At 39.1% G+C, this 23,438-nt stretch overlaps 1 protein-coding gene across 4 annotated transcripts in view; it reads left to right on the top strand.

Annotated features, from left to right (window-relative positions):
* Positions 1 to 23,152, top strand: part of LOC130187258 (protein EFR3 homolog B) — a 30,237-nt gene extending 7,085 nt beyond the window's left edge. For all 4 annotated transcript variants that reach the window (XM_056404690.1, XM_056404692.1, XM_056404689.1 and 1 more), the window contains exons 2-23: positions 3,239 to 3,315; positions 6,234 to 6,361; positions 7,158 to 7,308; positions 9,616 to 9,737; positions 10,051 to 10,200; positions 12,836 to 12,970; positions 14,651 to 14,729; positions 15,359 to 15,494; positions 15,657 to 15,818; positions 16,025 to 16,136; positions 16,268 to 16,319; positions 17,146 to 17,318; positions 17,460 to 17,535; positions 17,912 to 18,073; positions 18,541 to 18,672; positions 18,769 to 18,836; positions 18,978 to 19,105; positions 19,573 to 19,664; positions 19,825 to 19,873; positions 20,097 to 20,203; positions 20,307 to 20,356; positions 20,532 to 23,152. In XM_056404690.1, the coding sequence (XP_056260665.1) occupies positions 3,239 to 3,315; positions 6,234 to 6,361; positions 7,158 to 7,308; positions 9,616 to 9,737; positions 10,051 to 10,200; positions 12,836 to 12,970; positions 14,651 to 14,729; positions 15,359 to 15,494; positions 15,657 to 15,818; positions 16,025 to 16,136; positions 16,268 to 16,319; positions 17,146 to 17,318; positions 17,460 to 17,535; positions 17,912 to 18,073; positions 18,541 to 18,672; positions 18,769 to 18,836; positions 18,978 to 19,105; positions 19,573 to 19,664; positions 19,825 to 19,873; positions 20,097 to 20,203; positions 20,307 to 20,356; positions 20,532 to 20,637 (2,447 nt within the window). In that variant the 3' untranslated portion in view covers positions 20,638 to 23,152. The remainder of the gene's footprint in view (positions 1 to 3,238; positions 3,316 to 6,233; positions 6,362 to 7,157; positions 7,309 to 9,615; positions 9,738 to 10,050; positions 10,201 to 12,835; positions 12,971 to 14,650; positions 14,730 to 15,358; positions 15,495 to 15,656; positions 15,819 to 16,024; positions 16,137 to 16,267; positions 16,320 to 17,145; positions 17,319 to 17,459; positions 17,536 to 17,911; positions 18,074 to 18,540; positions 18,673 to 18,768; positions 18,837 to 18,977; positions 19,106 to 19,572; positions 19,665 to 19,824; positions 19,874 to 20,096; positions 20,204 to 20,306; positions 20,357 to 20,531) is intronic.
* Positions 23,153 to 23,438: the final 286 nt, after the last annotated feature.

Below are 23,438 nucleotides of genomic sequence, written 5' to 3'. Positions count from 1 at the left end.
GAGGCCTCATTAGTGTTTGAAGTGATGGAGGAGAGAGGAGCACTGCTATGAATAGACACGCAGCTTTCAGAGATAAGCCTGGGCACCAGCAGTGCTCCTGCTGTGGAGTTCAGCAGAACTTTTAGAGAGCAGACAGAAGCCTTGGAACAGAGGGGCCTATAAGTAGTTAAGACTGTAAAGATGCCGTTTACTCTATTAAAAGGGTTTTCAAGGACATCCTGGCTGCACTGACTCCCCTCCTCCTAGGTGTAGGTCACTGATAACATAGCACAAGGCTAGGGAATGTAGGATACATAGCCCAGAAGGAGAATTTTTATTGCTTTCGGAGCCTCGTGTTTTTTGGTTTAGAGGATGGTCTCCATACTTACAGTACTCAAACGCCCAACTAATACTTGGTGAAGTCCACATACCCCTGTATTTGAAATAATTACCTATGTATGACAAAGGACGAAATGTTCTTTTCACAGCACTCCTTATTACAGATTTGAAAATTTGGGGGTGAATCAAGCAAAAATATTAAACTTGTTAAGTATGGAATTCCTCATTTAAATCATGCTTTATTAAACTCTGTTTCCCTCAATAGACTGGTATTGACATTCAAGCAGTGTATAATATAGAACTGAAACAATTGGTTGATAAATCGATAAGTCGTTCAGCAAAAAATGAATCATTGATTTATCGTTAAAGCCATTTTTAAGCATTAATGCCAAAAGAATTGGGGTGGGTATTTGCATCTATCTTTATAGTGTTGGTCAACAACACAACAAAGAATTCAAAGACATTAGCTCAGAAGATTTTTATTTTGACATTTTATAGATTTAATGATTTAGCAAATGTAATTTTAACAAATGTCAAATTAGTCAATAATGAAAAATAATTGTTAGTTGCAGCCCTAATAAAATGATTTGTGTTAGTTTTTTGAACTGCAAGTTGCTGGAAATGTGTGTGTGTGTGTGTGTGTGTGGTTGTTCCTCAGGTTTCAAATGTGCCGTGTTTTTGTTTTTTATTTATTATAGTTCTGTATCACTGGGAAATCAACTATATTGCACCGGAAACTTGGTTGTTGCTTGTCTTGCACAGTGGTGTTATAGCAGAGCTCAGCCTGTCTATGCACATTGGTGAGTCAGGCTGCTGATTGCCTCCATCATTTGTGTGAAATGTGCACTACTGGTCAGTATTATACTGAGAATATAATCTTGTGTTATATGTCAAAAAGAAAAAATTACAAGTTGACAGCTGGTTTGAATAATCTAGTCTCTGTAGGAGGCCGAGTGTCTCATAGTGTGAACAGTGCGTCTATCACAAGGCACAAGACTGCTGGTTGGTGAAAGGATTCTTATACATTTCATGTCATGCATTAAAAAGATTAAATATCTTGTCTTGGTGGCATGAGCCATGGGAGAATATACTGTGCATTGGATACAGTGTATTGTGAGATAGAGTTGGCTGGTAGTCTTGTTAATGTCTGGTCAGTATGCTCTGAGTGAAGTTTTAGTGCCACGTCAGTGAATAAGGCTTCAATCTGTGTAAGAGCAAACTAAAATAATGAATAATGAAACATTTTTCTTTGGGAGAATAGAAGGAAGGAAAGTGACGTTGGGATTGAGAGAGGAAGGAAGGACGGGAGAAAAGCTTTTTTTCCCCAGATTGTTTTGCTTTAGTCTATTGAAAAATAAATAAATTTGTCCTGTCTCTGTTTGAAGTGTCAGGCTCATGTCATTCATTAAACCCAACTACACTGCTAACGGCAAAATGACCCACTTTTTTCATTATCGTTTGTCACACCTAAACTCACATGTTCTTGTTTGATGAATGCAGGAATAAATCTTATTTAGAACCGTGTGAAGGGTTAAGAGATTCATTTGTTCTTTTTATTTTTAGGCTATCGCTTTTTTCTTCGTTCTCCCAGGGTCCCCTTATGACTCACCACTGCTGAATTCCCTCAGCCAATCAGAATCCAGCTCTTGCTGGCTGCCTAGCTTGCTTTCTCCTTAATGTAAAGTCAGAAAAATCACTCTTCACTGTGTTGCACTTTTTCTCTCCAAGGCTGTCTTGGTTGCTCTGAGAGAAAAAGAGAGATAGTTTATGTCTGTGCCTTTGTGTTTATGTGTCTATTATCATCTGAGTGGCATTGTTGTGACTGTAATTGTCTTGTGACCACATTCTTTCCATATCTGGCCTTCCTCAAATGTCTTTTCACAAGATTACCTTCACTTAGCATGGGTTTTTGTGGGGAGATAAAGGCTGTTATTGTACAACAGTTAAGGAACAAACTGTGGAGGTGCTGACTAAGCTTCTGTTTCCCAGAAGCTCCATAAACATGAACATATCTTCATGTTTTTAATCTTGGACTCAGTAGTTTGAATGATGGCATCATGCCAGTACTAATAATGGTGGTCAACATTTGGCAGCTCTGTTCTTACAGGGTTATTTGACTATGAAGTTTTGTGGAAGCTTGCAATGGTTTTTGTCTTGATAGAATTAAAGTGATGGGTAGAGTTCTTTCAGTGCAGTCTGTGTTGTCTTTCTGTATTCAGCAGCTGCCTAGCAAATTCTTTGCTTCTCTACACTTTGGCTGATCATTTTTACCTGTCACAGCAGGCTAGACACAGCTGCACCTCATAAAATGAATGATGTGCACATTTATATCAAGTGTACCACTTGAATAAGGCCTTAAAGATAATAGTGACAAGAATACTGTTAATTTCAACTTGTTAGCATTCCCATTATTATTTTATTAGCTACAGCTGTTTTCCCTGCTGACAAGTCGGTTTAACAATTTATGATCTTTTGGTTATTCATTTTCTACTACTGCCTCTGTGTACATACACTATGTTGTGATGCAAAGTCATTATTTTTCACTGTCTTAGAAGTTTAGCAGCAATAAGCAGTTTTAGTCCTACTTACAGTATGGAGTGTTTCTAACCTTCACCTTTTAGAACAAGTGGCTGATACCTTAGAGTCTAAGGTATCAGCCACAATGTATTAATGTATGTCTAAGGCTTAGATATACATGAATACTTTGACACTGTGTTCTTTGATTTACACAAACTTACACAGACTAGACAAATAGCGCTATGACAGAGAAGGGACGAGAAAAGGAGACTTGTTTAGTTTTTTTCTTTCTTTTTGATTTTATTCCATTTCTGTCAGTCATACTGTATAAGTCCACTTGATCATCTCTCTCTGTTTTTCTCTCTCCTCCCTCTCTCTCCTTGGTCTGTCTTGTCTTCCTCAGGGGTTTGTGGTTGTTGCGGGGCACTCAGGCCTCGGTACAAGCGCCTGGTAGACAACATCTTCCCAGAAGACCCAGAGGTGAGAAGCTCAAGTGACACTTTCTGTTTCTTCAGTAATTTCTTGTCTTGCTGTCTTTGAATAACCATGTCTTGTACATGATTATCTATAGAAATCATGTGGAGCCTACTAATGTGCTTGCTGAATTGTTGGTAAAAGCTGTTGTTATAATGACAAGGTACTGTATCTTCATCAAGATTAATTAAGTTTATTTAGTTATGGAGTTATATTGAACAAGACAATGCACAACAGGACACCAGAACAACAGAAATGTGAGAAATTAGCACTGTACCATATTTAGCTGGTAGCTTTCGATCTGTAGTCCTTAAACAGGTCAATGTAAACACAGTGTTATTATAACATCTTAGGAAGAGTAAAGAAGAGTGAGGTAGATGTGATAAGAAAAATTTGCATGCTTTCATATGTAAGTGTCTTCTTCAAAGCTGTTGGTATAAAACCACAGACTTCATCTTTGCTACAACTTCCTCTGATAAACTGAGATCTGATACAGATTACTCATAAAGAGAATTAGTTTGGGTGGAGAAGGAGCAGATTTGTTGCAGAGGAAACTTTTCATAAGTGCCTCTGTTCTGCTGCAGTAACCCACTTTACCTGTCAGATCTGTGGCCAGAACTGCAACGCGAAGGGCATAGTAGTACACACAGACCTTCTTTCCCTGTTTTGTGTGTGTGCATGCGTGCACACCTGCATATTGTGCTCCCAAAAAGAAAGTTTCTAAGTTTGGCTCTAAGCTGCTGTTACTGAGACTGTAACTAACTGTATTTCAGCAGTTTGGGAATAATGAAGCCGTTTGATAACATTTACTCAAAATTATGTCACATTGTGTATGTATATTTAAAAAAATCCAGCTTTTCAACTAGAGCGTGTTGTTTTATTGTCAGCTGCAGTATTCTGGCTGGTAATCGATTATGGATTTCAGCCACAGGATGTTTTGGAGAGGCAGACAAAAGCAGAGCCAGCCCTGTGCTCCTCTCTAAAATAACCCTCCCTAGATGAATAAGCCTTTTTCACAGCAGACTCTTTGACGTGTCAAACTCGAAAGCACAGGTGCAACTAATGATATTTTTTTTTTTTAAAGATATGTTTTTGGGCTTTTGTGCCTTTATTGGACAGGATAGTGGAGAGAGACAGGAAATGAGGAGGCAGAGAGAGGGGGAATGACATGCAGTAAAGGCCGTCCGATGCGGGACTCAAACCGGAGCCAACTGCAGCGAGGACTGTAGCCTCTACACATGGGGCGCCTGCTTAGACGACTACGCCACACGACGCCCCGCAACTAATGATATTAATGAGTGACCTTATTTCATTCAGGTGTGTCAGGAAGCCATGCCAACTGGAACATCTTAAATTAAATGCTGCCTTCCTGTCAATAACGTTATTATAACTCCTGTGCTTTTTCTTCTATGACATATCAAAATATCTGCTGTGAACAAGACCTATTTATTTATTTATTTATTTAGTAATTAATTTAGTTATTTAAAAATGTATTTATTGGCAATGAAAATGCTAGTATATAAATATATACATTTTTATCTGCAGTCCCCTGGCAGGTCACAATAAAAACTTCCACAAAGTGATGAAACAGCACTAAGCAAACGAGACAAACAAGACAGAACACATAATACAAATTACACACAATAAGGGGTCAGCCACGATCTTTCCTGCTCGCCTCAGGGTCCTGGAGGTGCACAGGTCCTGGAAGGATTGGCAAATTGCAGCCAATCAAGTCAGTTCAGTTTGACTGCTCAGATTGAAGCAACTGATCTTTATGTCGTCTGGTAGGATGTTTCACTGAGTTGTGGCTTTCACAGAAAAACCTGACTGCTCAAAGGCAGTATGATGAAAGAGTACAGTACAATCTCTTACAGAAGATGCTGAGGACACGGAGCTACAGAGTTAAGAATAGCGTTCAGGTGATGACTATCAAGTTAATTCAAACTTACTTGAACAAGGTGCTTGACCAATAGTGCTGCTTCCATTCTCCTGCATGTGTGATAATTGACATTTTGTCATTTTTAACATAGGAAAAGCACTTTTAATAAAAATTGAATATGGCTGAATTCCATTTCGCAGCTTCAGTTTCAGGGTTGTGGTATTGTGCGTGCTGGCTCACTGTCATGGCTTACTCTGACACTTGAATAGAACAGACCCATTTTTAATGTTATTAGTAACACTTGTGCTTTTCCTGGGATAGAAAGGCTTGGTCACATTGTGTTTCTGTTCAGCTGAATCCATGAAAAGGGCCTGTGGTGATTGCTCATACATAACCAACTGATTGGCACGTTTTATGCGGTTTGCCTCCAATGTGTCTTATGTGGAAAAAAACATTATGGTTTGCTGTTTTTTTTGAATGATGAATGATACTCTGCCCATTTATCACTTTTGTTATTTCTTTGCCTTGCAATGCTTTATACAGGAGTATATAACTAAAAAATTCTACAAGTCCTCCATCATAGCTTTGTAGTCTTACCAATCTGTTTGAGCATTAACCTGACTTTCTATTCATTTATGAGAGTGCTACTTCATTGACTACATTTTTCAGCTCTCGTCTGAATGTAAAGGGATCTCAATGGACTATAAGTGTTTTAGCTCTCTCCTCCCCCTGACCAAACTGAAGAGCAATGAAGTAGGTCAATGGGGAAAGTAGGAGGTGAAAGTCAGTGATCTAGTTATACTGTTACAATTTGAGTTTTGAGGAGAATGCACATTACACTGTGTACACAACTGCCTTAGCTGAGAGATGTGTATTGAATAATTACATGTGAGTGAGACCCTAAAACTTTCTTAACTTCTGTGTCTTGGTTTTCTTTTCTTTCTTTCTTTCTTTCCTTCTTTTTTTCTTTCTTTCTTTCTTTCTTTCTTTCTTTCTTTCTTTCTTTCTTTCTTTCTTTCTTTCTTTCTTTCATTCACCCTCCTAGGATGGGCTAGTGAAAGCCAACATGGAGAAGCTGACATTCTACGCCCTGTCAGCTCCAGAGAAGCTCGACCGTATCGGAGCTTACCTGTCTGAGAGATTGTCAAGGGATGTGGCCCGACACAGATACGGGTGAGCAACACTGGTCAATCGCCATTCAATATAGCTCCCAGAAAAACATTTAAGCTGTTAAATCTCTGCCCTGACAAATATAGGTTTATTATTGTTTGTATTATCTATACTTCCAGGCATTAACTGATTTAAATTTGGTAGAATTAAAGCTTAAACATTAAAATTCTGATAAGAATTTGAGGTTGTCTTGCTGTGAAGTAATGATGCTTGTAGTAGCCTTTCATCATAGAGATTTACACTGACAGTCCATCAAAGAGTTTAAGATTATGCGTTTAAGATCTCCTTAAAAGGTCAATCTAAAAGGAAACGTCATATTTATTCTACATTAAATCTGGACACATTTTCCACCACTTATGTACAATATGTGTTCTTGATCATTTTCCTTTTTTATAATCAGTCTTTTTGAGCAATCATGCAAAGTTCTGCTGGGTAGGTGGGGAGGCAGGTTCATAGACTGTGATGTTTCTGTGCAGTTTGCACTTGCTCTATATGCCACAAAAATTGTCTTCCATCACTCATGACTAATATGCCCTGGGATGATTCTTGCCAATGCAAACAGCCTGCACAGATTACATTTACACTTGGCAGAGTCCCCCTGAAATCTGTGCAATATGTGAGTCTCTAGAGTTTGTCTGGCAGAGCTTATCACATTTCGATCTCTGTTGCTGTTTGTTAGTTATTTTGAAAATATCCATTTCTTTTATTGTCCATATAAGATATCCGGACACAGATTATATTTGCCCACAGGGTCAGTGGTCTGTTTCAGATGTTCCTATGTCTCTCTTCTCCTCTTCAGGTATGTGTGCATAGCCATGGAAGCCCTGGACCAGCTGCTGATGGCCTGCCACTGTCAGAGCATCAACCTGTTTGTGGAGAGCTTTCTTAAGATGGTGCGGAAGCTGCTAGAGTCAGATAAACCCAGCCTACAGATCCTAGGAACAAACTCGGTGAGTGTCCAGGATTAGATTACTAGTTTAAAGAGTTCATCACTTGATATATAGTTTTGCAGATACAAAACCAAACAAACAAACAAAGAAAATCATGTACATCATAAAACTGGTAGCTCCATTCATCCTTGATGATAATCATTTTGTTTAGCTACTGTTCAATTATTATATTGCTTTGTGGAAGAATAAATATAATTATTTTCAATTGCAAATAATTTTTCTTTTAATTTTTTCTTTTCTTTTAAATCAGTACAGTGTAGTATCTACAACAAAATGTAACCATTGTGATAACAGACAACTGTAGTAAATTTGTGTTAAAAATTAAACTCATTAAACCAAGTGATATCTTAACTTCATAAGTCTTGGACATTAGTCGTTGCATTCAGGGCGCTGTCCAACTTAATGTCCATGTGACTTGATTTAAAGTAGTTTTTCAAAAGATTTACAGTTACAATTTACTGTAGAAGCAAAATAATAATAATAATAAGCAAAAAACCTTTTCTGGTCATACATTTTTGGTAACAAGAATCATTTAAAAGCTAAGACAGATTGTTTTGCTGATATAAATTTTGATAAATACCCACATCCATGAACTGTTGGTCTCTAATGTGTTTAATGTGCCTTGGTTTCTAAGCTTTTCTGCCGCAACAAATTCTACCCATTTCAGTGGATTTAGAGGTATTATCTAATCAGAAGTTGACAGGGTGCATTTACTTTCCTGATGTGATGGCACAAAATAAAAGATGTTAACCTTGAGAGGAACACTGCGGTAGTATTTGAGAAAGATCAGAGCTCAGCGAGAGAGTGATGGGCAGAGGGAGTGGGAGTGATGAGTGTCCTCTGATATGGGAAGTAGCTATCAGCGCTGTTGGCCAGGTCAGCAGAGGACACAAAGGAAATCAGATTAGCTGCAGACCACCCTGGTAAAGCTCTGCAGTCATCTACACAGATTGACGAGACATGCCAGCCTCTCACTCATAATCTTCCTGCTATCAGTCTCTCTCGCACACACTCATGGGTGTGTTTAGGACAAATTCAAAGCCATACATTGAAGCACTCATACACATGATACACACACACACACACACACCTCAGTGCTGCATAATTAACTGAGCATCACAGCACTGTTCACAACAATTAATAGTAGATGAATATATCTATATCTATCTGTATTTGCTATATCTGCTCATTTAAGCTTTGCATTCAGTGTGTCTGTTGTTGAACATTGTGAGGATATTGATTGGGATTAGTTTCACTAGAATTGTTCAGCTGTAACACACACACAAGGCAGACTTAACCCTGAGCTTCCTCACACATAGTGAGTGCAAACAAATGCTGTTTGTTTACAAGGCAACTAGCACATAGCATCTTTCCTTCATAGCTAGCACTGTGTGGCTTATCAGAAGCAGGCCGGTGTCAGAGAGATGGGAAAGGAGAGGATTAGAGAGTTTATCACCACAGGAATCATGCCCAACCAGGTTTTCTCCGAGTTTATGTCAGTGAACTAAAACCTTATACTGCAGAGAATGTTTACAATCTCCACTCTCCATTGCCTATGGTTTTAGATTGTTCTGCAGACACATAGTTGATATATGATGCCCAGTATTACTGCCATATTACTGGGCAGCTTCTGAGTATCAACTGCAGCAGCAATTTGCTGTTTTAGCTGAGCAGCATCATAGGAGCAGTTATGGGTTCACTTCATTAAATTTGCTCAAGGGCACTTCATTTAATTTCAAAACCACTCCAAATACTTGTTTTATACACAGGAAATAGATTCATCTGGGACTTCTTTAGATGCTCTATTTTCTACATAGCTTCTGCTTTTTTTATCCTTGCATTTGGATTACTGTACCAATCCAACGTGTATTTGTGATTGTAGAAATCTGGAATTTGTATTGGAAATTTCTGTACTGTAATTACCATCTGCTTCACAGAATTTTCAATATATAATTTTTGTTAACAGGTATTATAATTCCAGTTCATAATTTATTAATTGCAGTGTGTGTGAAGCTAAATGTCAGCGTGTTTAAATGCTGACATTTTCTGGCCCAGTGGGAGAGCCTCCCTCTGCCCTGTGCTTTTCGCTTTTAATGAGATGTAATGACGCTGCAGTTTGACTTTAGTTTGGGAGATATTCACTATGTGGATTTGGTGTATTTTCACTTAAGTTTTTTTTAATTAAATTGAAATAAACTCTTTATAGACTTGGGCTATTGAGGAGCAAACTTACTACTGTAAATCTCTTGAGTTGTAGAGTTTCTGTTTGACATAAAAATGTATTTACCTTCTTTTTCTCCTCCTCAGTTTGTGAAGTTTGCCAACATAGAAGAAGATACACCATCGTACCACCGCAGTTATGACTTCTTTGTGTCGCGCTTCAGTGAGATGTGCCACTCTAGCTACGAGGACCCTGATATCCGCACCAAGTGAGTGGACAGATGCTTGATTGCGCCAGAGGCAGAATGATTAAGTAACTGCTGTTTTTAAACTACTTTAGGAAGTCTTTTTTTAGACTACTGCTGCCCGTGCCGTTTTATGTTTTATTATTATTTAAAAGTGATCTTGTTATCATGAAAATATGAAAAAATAGAGAGTGACATCTTTGAATAGTTAAATATAGCCTTCAAAAAAATAACACTGACAGATATAGATGAAAATATAACTTCCTAAATATAATCATCCATTTATAGAAGCAATCAAATGATGTCTGCTGTCTGTGTCTGTGATTGTTGCGTCCAGGATCCGCATGGCAGGTATCAAAGGCCTGCAGGGTGTGGTGAGAAAGACTGTGAATGATGAGCTACAAGCTAACATCTGGGACCCTCAGCACATGGACAAGATCGTCCCTTCTCTGCTTTTCAACCTGCAGAGTGGAGAGCGTACAGAGAGGTGAGTGCTCACAAGGAAAATGACAGCTGACATCCATATGTTGCTGTTTATCAGACCTCAGGCAAATATGTAATGGATCTTATAGTGTCGGTTTCACCTTAAATCACCATTATATGGTGATAATTTGGGTGTACTGGTACTTGTAATTTTCCCAATCATTTCTGAGATCTTGTTATTAGGTCATCATTTCATTCTCTGTTTTGTGCACATTACTTGTATATTGTATTTTGTTTTGTTGTATTTTATGTGTTTATGTGGTTTATGCAGAAAATTGACTAGAAGCAGAGGGTTTTGCCTACTAACAGACTTTGGAACAATTTTAGTTAAACTTAGAAACAATGAGCTCTGCCATTAAGTCTAATAACCTGTTATTAATGAAGGTGTGTGAAATGTTTCTGTTATTTAGCATGTCCTCATAAATAGGGTCGAGAAACCGCAACCTCCAAAATTAAAGTAAAATTGAATCAACGCCTCCGTAAAATGGTTTTTAAATAAACTGGACATTAAAACCCTACAAAAGGAGGATTTATATAATTTGTGTCTATATAAAATGGCATTTTCTTACCAGCTTCAGTTCAAAGCAGATGAATATAGCCCACTGCGTTATTATGTCTGTGATTGTCACCAAACAGGCTAGGCTGTCCCGTCATGTGGTGAGAAAGAGAAAGTTGATGACCCAAAATGATACAGTGTTGACCCGCCATGCCTCCGTTACACTCACCACAGCCATTGTGCTGTAGCCTACTGGTGCTGTTTGTCTTACGTTAGGCCATATTTGTTCTGGCAGTCTAGCCAGACATCACCCATGTCATGGGCATCTGTTTGCCCACCTGCAGCATCCAAAGACAAAAACACCAGGAGGTGGGGAGAAAATCTGAAAAAGGGGGGTGGGGGTGTGTGAAAGGGGCAAAGCATGAACATAAATAGTACAATGGGTAGAGAAATAAAAACATCACAAGGATTGGGTGCTAGACTATGCAAGTGAGAGAGATGCAGAGTCCCTTCATCGGCAGTACTCCACATAGTGAAATTGACGTCAGTGCTGAGATCTGAGGTTAGTGGAGCGGGGGGGGGGCTGAAAGACTGGATGGAGGGTGGATAATAGAAAACGGTGATGAAAGATGTTATTGAAAGAAAGCTGATGGACAGAAAGAGACAGACAGACACAATCCAACAGAGACAGTTTCCCTCTGAGCATCCCTTTACTCTGTGTGAATTATGAGGCCTGCCCCTGCTATGTACTCTCCATTCCTCCTCACACTAAGTTTAGCCAGTCATTATCAGCCACAAACCCCACAGCAGTCAGTAGAGAATCTCATTAAACTCACAGATGGTGCATTTTTCTCTGCATTAATCCCCATGCACATGTACAAGTTCATTTAAAGATCAACTTCAGGCAGAGTTTTAGCTTCTGATGGTTTGGACTAATTTTTGTAGAGAATTTATTTCCAGAGATCCTAAAATCTTTCTCTGAGCTCTGTTTTGTGTGTTATATTTCAAGAAGTGCCTGCATGGTTGATAGTTTTAAATGTCATGTGTAGTTGCCTGCAGCATCAACAGAAAATTTTAACTGAATTTGCATTTTTAACATGCATTTTACACACTGTACAGATTCGAAAACAGCATCTGAAAACTGTTTGATGGAAGCAGATATAGTAAGACCAGTAGGCTTTTAGATGCTGGGTATGCTGATTTCTCCTCATGCCAAAGGCTTCCTTCTGAGTTTCCAAACCATTAGACAAAACTCTGCTGTGAGAGCACAGAATGAAGTCTCCTGTGGGTGTTTGAAATGCCCTTTTCAATTGGACAGAGGTCAATGAGAGCGGCTTGGTGAGCATTATTTGTTACTGCTGGACAAATGTGAAACCTTTCAGCAACAGCTTAGAACTCACTAGTGTTTTCTACATTAGAAGGAAATGGCTGCAGTTAAGTTTGTGCCCTTAAAGTTAAACTGGTGTAGGAATTCTGTTATTTTTTTCTTGGTTTTGCTGTTTTCCATTACCCCTCAAATTTCAGGGTCTTTTTTGTGAAATTAAGCCAAGTTAGAGGAGGCAGGAAGTCACATTTCCTCCACAGCAACAGCAGCAGGAGCAGGAAAGATGAAAGAGTTAGGTTGTTAATAAATAATGTCATCATTGGTGAACCACCCGAGGCTAGTCATGACCAAGATAGAGTTATGGCTGAGGTTTTAACTATGTATGAGAACAAAAAAAAAGGTTGAACCAACTGTATCCACATACACTTGCACACACATACAAACACAGAGACAGACATGTTTTCAAATGGTGATAACCGATGTGCAATACACAAATACACACACACACACACACACACACACACACACACACACACAGCCACCTAATTTTCACTGCAGGAGTGAAGGCTGCAGTGACACAGCAGTCCAGAGTGTGTTTCTAAAAGAAATCGAGCCTCTGTGTAAATGTTGGTTTATTATTGAAACAAATTGATTCCAAACTCTCGCCTCTTCTCTCTGTTCTCTCTCTTTCACTTTCTGTGCCTCTCTCTCCCCGTCTAACTGGCCATCCCCTCCCTCCTTCCCTCTCCTCACCTCCTCCCTGTTCTTTCCTCTCCTCTCCTTCTATTCTGCTTTCTCACCTGCATTGCTCCCCACCAGCCGCTCCCCCTCTCCGTTGCAGGCGTCAGAGAAGGAGAAGGAAAGCCCGGTGGAGCTGACGGAGCGCTGCTTCAGGGAGCTGCTGGGGCGAGCCGCCTATGGCAATATCAAGAATGCCATCACACCCGTGCTGATGTGAGACAACCCTGCAAGCTCTTTTATTTACAAGATCTGTCCTCTCTTTGTGATTTGTTCCTTTATGCAGTTGTTTGTTTTTGATGTGCTGACTAAATCTAAATGAAGGATGCTTCTCAGGGCACTACTGCGGCATTTTTAGCTTTACTCTGATTTGCCCAAAGGGGCACAAGGTCAATGCAAGGTTACGCAGTTGTTCTTACTAGATGTGAGTGCATGATTTGCAGGTGCGTTCTCCCTTGCAAGATTGTAATTTCATTAGTTATAATTCTTTTGTGACAACACATTGCCCACTCCCTTCTTATTCACAGCTTTATCGTGCCTCACGTCGTCATCTATGTTTTTATTTAACTTTAAATGTCTCTGAGCCTGGTCTTCTGTGAGAGTTTTTTTGTTGTAGTCGTCTGTCTCTCCATCTCTCGCTTCCTCCACGTTTGCATTGCTAGAATCAATTCAGCTCTACAGTTCTCCCTGGAGTGAAGTATTTTATTTGTCACAGCATTTTCCTTTCACTGCATGTACCTGCATCTCTCTGAGCCCGAGACATTCATGCTTATCCCTTTTTGTACTGAGTTGATTAAGTTGTCTGTTGTATATTTGTCTATCTTTGTCCCACTTGGCTTCATTCCCTGCATCTCAGCTAGTATTTCTTATCATTTGTGCTTTATACTATATTTCCATGAAGGTGTGGGTTAGCTATAATGTGAATGTATCATTAACAGTTAAAACTAAGTGAGCTCAGACATCTGCTGAAAAATACAGCAGATAAATTATGCCAACCAGCACTTGAACATATAATGTGCCTGCAAGAATATAGCTAAATCTACTGCCTTGCAGAAAATGTACTGCATATTATTGCACTTGTACATTTTGCTGACAGTTAATCTGGATAACAACATAAAAAGCAACAACAATACAAAGTTGGATGTTGAAAGGTTATTTCACAAACATTTCAAAACTGCACATGGGAGGTGGAAATATACAATTTCATGGACCTTTTAAGCCTTTAATGTGTTTAATGATTGATTGATTGATTGATTGATTGATTGATTGATTGATTGATTGATTGATTGGTTTTTGTACTTTAGAATTCAGAATTACTGTTTTCTACTGTAGTTTTCTTTTCTTTTCCTCACACTCTTGATCCATCTATTTTCAGTTTTCTCTCAATTTACCCTTCAATTCATCTCACTTGTCATGTGCTGTGAGACCAGCTCCTGTCCATCCATCACTGTCTCCGTTTCTGTCCGTTTCATGCTTTAGTAATTTATGTCCCCGCCTCTCAGTCTCATAATAGTACACACATTGCATAGGAATCTGTAGTTCGACCAACCGTTCACTTGTAATCACCTTGATCGTGTTTAATGGACATTGTGATCCTGAACGTTAGTGTTGATTGGGTTTCTTTTGTCATTTTATTGCACTTTTTGCATCTAATAACGACAGCCTGATCATATTCAACTATGAAAGGAGTTAAATTCTTGTGCCTCCTTACATTTTAATCACATACGCTTGTGCTCTCTGTTAAAACTGGTACATCATACAAATATAAATGTAAAAGATATATATGGACTTAAAAATTTGCTCTCAATCCCTTGCTGCTCTCCATCAGTTCTGGTGCTGTATAATTACATCTTCTGTATCCTCCCCATCCCTCTCCTCCTGTCTGTGTTCCCTCAGGCACTTAGATAACCACTCTCTATGGGAAGGGAAGACTTTTGCAGTGCGTTGCTTCAAAATCATCATGTACTCCATCCAGGTGAGTGATACAGTGCCGACATAAATCTCATCCTCACCTCTTTTTTATGCCTCCTCGCCGGCAACAAACATGGCTGGAGGCATTATGTTTTCGGGTTGTCTATCCGTACGCCAGTACATTGGTCTGTCCGTACGTCCCATTCTTGTGAACACGATAGCTCAGTATTGCCTTAACGGAAGTTCTTCAAATTTGGCACAAACATTCACTTGTACTCAAGGCTGAACTGATATGACTTTGGTGGTCAAAGGTCACTGTGACCTCACAAAACACATTTTCTAGTATCTGAAACATTTTGATTTATGGCACTGTGATTTACACAGGGCCTACATATTTTTAGAGACCTCTTCCTCACCTCTGGAGGCATTATATTTTAGGGTTGCCTGTCCATATATCTGTACATATAGGGCACTGTGATTTACACACTGCCATTTTTTTTTTTTTTTTTTGAATGGTTATAACATGATTTAAGTTCTGCAATAAATTAGAGTTCTCTCCAATTTACAGTCAAAAATGGCTTGGAAAATAAGATGTTTGCTTATTTCCATTTGTTTATCAAACATCCTCCTACTTTTAGTGTGTTTTTTTCACTGTGGTTTCATTCATTCATTCCTTCTCCACCTCTTTTCCAGTCCCAGCACTCTCACTTGGTAATCCAGCAGCTTCTTGGTCACCTGGATGCTAACAGCAAGAACTCAGCCACAGTGCGTGCAGGGATAGTGGAAGTTTTGCTGGAGGCAGCCGCCATCGCAGCCAGCGGCTCTGTGGGTGAGCTATATATATATCTATATATGTATATATATATATACACACACACATGCACACGTACATACACTAAGGAACTATCTGGCGTATTGTAAATGGTTTCAGACATTAATTTTCATTTTGAGGTGAACTGGTGTTTTGATTATTCACTGTCTGTGTATCCAGGCCCCACAGTGCTGGAAGTCTTTAACACCCTGCTGCGGCAGCTTCGTCTGAGTGTGGACTACGAGTTGACCGGTTCCTATGACGGCAGCACCAACATTGGCACCAAGATCATCAAAGCTCATGAGGAGAGGCAGCTGCAGGAGGCTGTTATCAGGACCATCGGTGAGTCTGATTGGGTTGTGTTTGTGTGGGAGGCTTTGCAAGACAGACTCCTGAACTGGATCAGATTGTTTGTGGTACTTATGTTCTGTGTTGATGCCTGTGTGCCTGTGTTTTCTTCTGACTGGTATTAATTTCTTTTTTCCCTGTTCTCCAAATCCTCTTATCCATCTGATGCTTATTTGTTTGTCTGATTCCTTCCCTTTCAGGTTCATTTGCCAACACTCTACCAACATACCAGAGGTCAGAGGTTATGCTCTTCATAATGGGCAAGATCCCAGTCCCTGGGGTTCATCTAGCTCTGCCGTCCACAGGCTCTGGGTAAATTATTCTTACATGTCAAACAATTCACTTCATTCTGCCCTTCAGACAACAGTGCTTTTGTAAACAAATGTGTTTTCGGCTGTTTGGGAGAACCTAAATGTTAATTGAATTTGCTCTTTCATCCCCAGGCCTGAGGGTACCAGGATGATTCAGGTTATGTTACTAAAGTCCTTGGTCCAGGTGGGTCCTGATCCTCATATTATCATTGTTAATTTAGAAAGCCTCGTTTTGATGTAGGAGATGAAAACTCAGATGGTGATGATCACCAGCTTTATTTTTACTTGGATGCAAAATCAAGCGAATTAGAAAGAAGCTTCGAGGAAAGAAATAGAATAGATGACAAAAATAGCAGGAACAGAGAGACACATAAGAGGTGACACCATCAATGATGTGTCACTTCATTCTCAAGAGCTTTACTCTGGAGAAAATAATTTTCTACAAACATTGTGTCTTTGGCTGTACTCTTGAGGTTTAAAACATTTTTTCATCCTCCTGATATTCTTTCACCTTTTCATTCTCTTCATGGCTTCACATTTGTCTTCCAATCCACTATGGAATGTCAAGGATATTTTTCTAGTGGTGTCATTTACAAAAAATTTAAATATGTACTTATGGAAGCAGCTGTCCAGGTTTCCAGTCTTGGGCTAATAGGAGTTAGACCCAAGAATCAGTTCACCCTGAACAGAGCTGTGGGCCTTGTTTCTTAACATGTAGAATCTTAATTCCTATAAAACAAAATTAAACATCATCGCTACAACAGATTAACATCACATTCATGGTGCTACTCATCATTAGTTATGTGGGTCTTCACTATAAAAGTAGCCAGTCAGAAGTGAGCAGGCTGGTACAATATTTAGCTGACAGATGTCGAACCCTATGATTATATGATAAGAAATTATTTGTAGCATTCTACGAAGGTCAAAAGCACAATCCCACTCTAGCTAATTTGAATTTGCATGATGTGTTTGAAGATTGCAAACCCAAAATGTGCTTCTCATTCCCTCAGGTGACGGCAGGTTTCCAGACCACCAACATGCTGACAGCACTGCCCAGCTCGTTCCTGGAACCGCTGCTTTCCTTCTCTCTAACCGAGGATCCAGAGGTTCGACTGCTGGTGCTTCAAATCCTTCTCAGTCTCATTGACCGGCACGACAACAGGCCCAAGTTCTCCAACATTAAGTATGCGAGCATTTCTGTAGGAACATGGTGTTTTTGCATCTGTGTATATTGTAGGGCCTCAGCTGTACTGCACTAGAGCTTGGGTTAATTGGACTAATCTGTGCTTCACTTACAGTTTGTGTGTCTTTGTTCTCTGTACAGCATCATCTCGGACATCTCTGTGCTCAAGCTGAAAGTTGACAAGTGTTCCAGACAGGACAACTTATTCATGAAAAAGGTACTGTCCTCCATCTACAGGTGGTTTGGTATATATGAATACCTATTTAGAAACAGTACTTTCTTAATATTTAAGTCTTTAAATTTCATGTCCCAGCAGTCTACTCTGTCATTATTTTTCTGCTTTTCCAAATTTAAATTATGTTCTCCTACTGCTGCACATAATTAAATGGATAATTTCTCACAAAACAACATTTGACTTGCTGATGCAAACTACTACTTAGCATAGCAAATTAAGCAAATTCATATGCACACCAAATGCTTTTGAACAAACAAATATTTACATTTGCTGAAAAACTAGAGTACTTGAAGTCTAGACTCTCTCAGCCTCTATTTGTGTTGACTCATCTTTCTCTGTGTGCGTCCTCCGCTCACAGCACGGCCAGCAGCTGTACCGACACATCTACTTGGGCTGTAAGGAGCAGAGCAGCGGTCGGCAACACTACGAGACCCTTTTCGCTCTGTTGGGCCTTCTCAGTGTGGAACTGGCAAACGAAGAGGTGGTGGTGGATCTCATTCGCCTGGCACTTGCATTGCAGGTACTGAAGGACATGTGTGCAATCAAGATTTATTTTATTATAATCCTTTTCATCCATTTGTTTTTGCATGTGCTGTTGTTTACTCTCAGCCACAGTTATCTGCTAGCAATACTGTACTTTAGTGATCAGTGTTGTAATGAACTCATAATTTAATTTATGTAGCACTTATCTGAATACATAGTTCACAAAGTGAAAGTGCATTCTGCATTTTACAACAGTGCTTCAAAACAACAATCATGAAATGTCTCAAAAAAAAAATTGATTAAAAATGGAAAGACATGTTTTAAACATGGGTGATAAAACTAGCTATAAATAAACATAAAAACCAATTGAAAAACACAGGAATGGAAAATTGGATACAGTCCTAGACACATAAAACGGAATCAAAGTGTGTCATCTGAATGTGTTTTAAAAAGGTGTTTTAGAGTGAATTTGAATGCAAGAGCATCTCTTTGTATCCTGTGCAGGACCTGGCTCTGTCCACCGACGAGGCTCTGCCTGTTTATAACCGCTGTGCTGTTCATGCCCTCGCCGCCGCCTACCTCAACCTCATCTGCCAGCTCACCACCGTCCCAGCCTTCTGCCAGCACATTCACGAGGTCTGGACTTGGGCTTCTTTGTTTTTATATGTGTATCTGTGTGTCTGAATCCCAAGAATCTGTGTTAACAAAAAGCCTTTCTCATCTGCCCTCAAGGTAATTGAGGTCAGACAGAAAGAAAGCCCCTTCCTTTTGCCTGAGGATGTCTTCATTGATCACCCCAAGTATGTACCATCCATGTTCAGTTCTCCTTTCTCCCAAACCATACCAGTATTGAATTTTATATTTAAATATTCAATACTAGCAGTGAGTTACCACTCTCTAGTAAATTAAAAGAACATTCACCACTCCCTCTTTCTTCCTAGGCTGCCTTCTTCACTGGAGAAGGTAGAAGGGGACGTGTTGTTCCTCCAGTCAAAGATCACTGAGGTCCTTGGAGGTAGTGGTTACAACACAGAGAGACTGGCTACGCCTTATGTCCCACAGTATACAGGTAAAGATACATCCCTTGTTTTATAACGTCAGCTGTAGCAAAGTGGAGGATTTCTTAAAAATTATTAATGTGCTTCTCTTGTCAAATAAATGATAATAAAAAAAGATAATGTCTATTGACCTGCCAGTTTGTACCACTTTGTCGAGGTGCTTAATAATTTGTGAATGGAAATGCCAGGCTGAACTACTCCACTGGAACTAGTGAGAATTTAGTATTTTGTTGAAGCACACCCTTTTCTAGCTCTGAGGAGTGAACCAGGATCATTGAGTTTTACGACAGTTTCTTTTGTGTGCCTGCTCATTTTTATATTGATCTGGTATCTCGTCAAAGTTTTTAGTCTCTCTTTTTTTCTGTTTGGGTTCTCTTAGTTTTTACCTATTCAATAATATCAAAATTTGTAATTTATTGCATCACTTATAAGTTTTCTGTTTTAAAAAAGGAAAATACAATCTGCTCTATTTTTTCAGATGAGGATCGTCTGTCCAAGAGAAAGAGCATTGGTGAGACCATCTCAGTCCAGGTGGAGGTGGAGTCCCGAAACAGTCCAGAGAAAGAGGAGGTAAAGGCACAGAAGCATTTACAACAATTTTATGGTCTAAAACTTAAATATGTCCCTGTAGAGAAGTTTAGCACTCATTTTTAGCATAACATTTTTCACCTCTCAGTATGTATTACCTCATCACTGCATCATAGTATGTTTTTCTTTTTCTGTCATGCAGAGGACACCTGCAGAGGAGATCACATTTGAAACCCTGAAAAATGCCATTGGTATGTCCACTCAGTCTGGCTTTAAAGTATTTATGAAATACTACCAACACAGCATCACGACACTTCTGTGCTTTTTACAGAAAATGGTTATGGTCTATTGAGCTGTAATTAACAATGGAGTGGAAACAGTTGGAATAAGCTGCCAAAGCATGATTTCAAAAGAGGAGTAGTGACTTTCCTAATACTTTATTGAAATTCATATATTTTTTCTGCCTCCCTCTAGTGGACAGTGTGGGTATGGAGGAGCAGGAGAGGGAGCGAAGGAGACAAGTGGTGGAGAAGTTTCAGAAGGCCCCCTTTGAAGAGATAGCTGCCCACTGTGGAGCCAGGGTACATCAAAAACATTCTTCTTCTATTCTTATTGTATTTCAAAATGGTTTTCTTGTTTCAGCTTCTTGGTTTTGTCTAATATGATATATTCTCTCCTGTCTAGGCCACTCTACTGCAGAGCAAACTAAATCAAATCTTTGAGATTACAATCAGGTAAGAGAAAGTGTTTTGAGATATTTAAATAAAATTGTATTTGTTTAATATTTTTTTTAAAGGGCAATAATGACATCAAATAGCAGTGATACTGACTAAGTGGATGATGAAGATGATGATGCTGTTGACTCATGATAATGATGATGACTGCAGTCTGTTCCCTCTTCACATTCAGACCCCCACCCAGCCCATCTGGAACCATTTCATCAGGTTACGGCCAAACCCAGAGTCGATCTGTACCCATCTACGAGATGAAGTTTCCCGACCTTTGTGTGTATTAAACCAGAATGTCAATAGCGACGTTGCAGAACTATTGAACACAAAAGGCGATGAGAGATGCAAACCGATCGTCACTGTAAAGGCATCTTGACAACGGAATCAAACAGCCGCAGGGGAAGTGGGGGAGCATCCACAGTTGTTTGAAGCCAATTACAGAACAAGCCACTTTTTGTTTTACTTAGCTGTCAGAAATGATCATTTCTTTTGCCCTGTGATTGCAGCCAAAACAAGCTAGCTAATGTCAGTAAATGCAGCACTAAAACAAATTTTTATGTAACTTATTCCTTATTGAGTTCTCCTTAAATGTCTGTAAGACTCCACTGGTTGGATTTTTAAGTTCAGTATTGCCAAGAGGAAAAATATTGTGACAGACTGAAAGTTATTTTATTGACTTTAGAATTAATTGACCTGTTTCATGCCATGTAACTGGAATATATTGAGCACTGCTAATTCTTGACATTCTTCTGTCCCTTACAGGATGCCATACTACCCCTGATAACAAAATTAGATTGACATTTCTCATGACATTTTATATTTTATTTGTTTTCTTGTTTTTGGCCAGGAAGAGTGTATGTGACTTAGATGCATTTTAATTACTTGGCAGTATATTGTTTGACTGAACTGTGGATAGATATTTAAAAAATACAGAGCTATTTTTTTCCCATCTCCCATGTTATTCAGCTCGCAAACATCTGTCTTCAGTGTTTAACGCTTTACCGCTTTTTGTTTTGCCTTTTTAGTGTTAGCCAAAAGTGCTTTTTCTTTCATGACGGGCATTTATTTCCGCGCCTTTTTATTCTAATTATCATTATTGTTATTGTTTTTAGCTGTGGTTTAAATGCAAGATAACTGCTGATCTGTGTGCTATCCTCCAAAGTGAGTGTGCCTTACAGGTGACTCAAGTTAAATCATACACAACAACACACTATGCGCCACAGTCATGACCACATTAAACTTCTGAAGATCTGAAGTGTTTACCAGATCAAAACCTAGAAAAATAATTAAGGATCCTTTATTTTTCTCCTTCCCATATAAATGTGTATATAGAGAGAAATATATAAATCTTTAAGCCGATGTACAGAGTAGGGATGTTCCTGTGTGTGTGTGTGTGTGTGTGTGTGTGTGTGTATATATATATGTATATTAATTCTAATTTTAGACTGCCACTGCAATGATTGTGCCCATAGATGAGGGAAAAGCCTACTTAGTTAGTTAGTATACTTTTTATCAAGATCTCAAATAATTAACCAGCAACACATTATTATTATTAATTAGAACAGCCCACAGTAGAAATCAGCATCATCTTGAAGTCAGTGAATCACACTAGTGAAGTATTAATGAGCCCATCTGATTAAAAAAAAAAAAAGGTTTAGAAGTCACTGTCAACTTCATTACTAGCCACAGTTTTCGAGACAGTTTTGAGCACCATCATCCTGATATGTATTGTCATTGCATCCTGAGTTTTCTCTCTGTTTTTATGCTATACTGCTGCCATGGCAGCCTCCAAGCAGTACATCTTTTTCATGCAGCAAGATTTAAGTAAGTTAAAAAGCCATTTTGTGTGTTCCCAAACACACACTCAGAGGTATCAAAACAAAGTATAATGGCAATAATGTGGCACTAGCCAGGCTAACACGGCCCAACTGTTGGTAGCAGAGCCTTTAGTGTAATTTTGAATTGTACCTTCTGTTGTTGTGGTGGTGCTGTGATGGTTCAGTTTTGTGATGTTTTGAAGGGACCGCCCTTCCTGCTCCTGCGCTTCTGTGAATTAACTGCATTGGGCTTGGCACGTGTTGCAGCCATCTCGTTTAATGTGGACGACAGTGTCTGGTTTGTTCCTGATGGTCATTTGTTACAGTCCAGTTGGCTCCGTTTCTTTTATTATTATTATGCTTTTTTTTTTCTTTTTTTTTAACAATGTAGTGTTGCCTGTATGTATATTTATGTCCAGACATGCCAGTGTATCAGATTGTCTGTTCATGTTAGCCCTTTCGTCAGTGCAAGTGTGATTGTGTGTGAGTGAGTGTAAACGTTCATGTCTCTCTTTGAACATTCATGCAGATGTGTGTCTTTACTGTCATTGCCCAAGACCAAACTCTTCAGACACAGTTTACAGTTTTTGTCCCTTTCCACCACGTTAATGAAGAACAAGCTAAGAGCATTGTGCAGCTGTCTAAACCTTCCAGTGACACCTTGTAAAACTGTCTGTTCAGCATCTTGCAACTTCGCAGTGAAGACCTGTAAATCTATCAGTCTGCTTGCTGTCATGCATAGTGTAATATTAACGGACGGTAATCCAATCTTACTTTTTTCATTACATGTCTGGTTAATAGATCTGTTTACAATGTAGTGCTGTAGGTCAAATCTATACATTCTGTGAACTTTGCACTTTAAAAACTGGATTACCTAGTGACAAAGGCAGCTTTTACATGGAGAAAATGCCTTATGAGTGTCAAACCCGACTTTGCATGCTAGTGGTGTTGCTGTGTTGTACAATAAATTTGTCTGTAACCATAAGTTCTGGTCTGATTCAGATTTTTTTATTATTTGTGAAAGTGGAATCCTTATAAAGGCGAATGTTGTTTTGTGATGTGATCAGCCTGAGATACGGGAGGCTGTGGAACATTATGCAGGGACGGAAAAAAAGTTGTCAGCAAACGGATGACGGTTGTTAACCTTGAGTCCTCAGTTCCTCACCAGTTGTTATTCTCTACATCCCTGCATGGGAAGTTGTTTTTTTCTGATGCACAACTTAAATCAATGCTTGTGTTATAGTTTTTTCCCTGCTAATGTGTCGTCATGT

Source organism: Seriola aureovittata, chromosome 19 (assembly GCF_021018895.1).
Source record: "Seriola aureovittata isolate HTS-2021-v1 ecotype China chromosome 19, ASM2101889v1, whole genome shotgun sequence".
Taxonomy (NCBI): domain Eukaryota; kingdom Metazoa; phylum Chordata; class Actinopteri; order Carangiformes; family Carangidae; genus Seriola; species Seriola aureovittata.
This window is presented reverse-complemented; position numbering and strand designations above follow the sequence as displayed.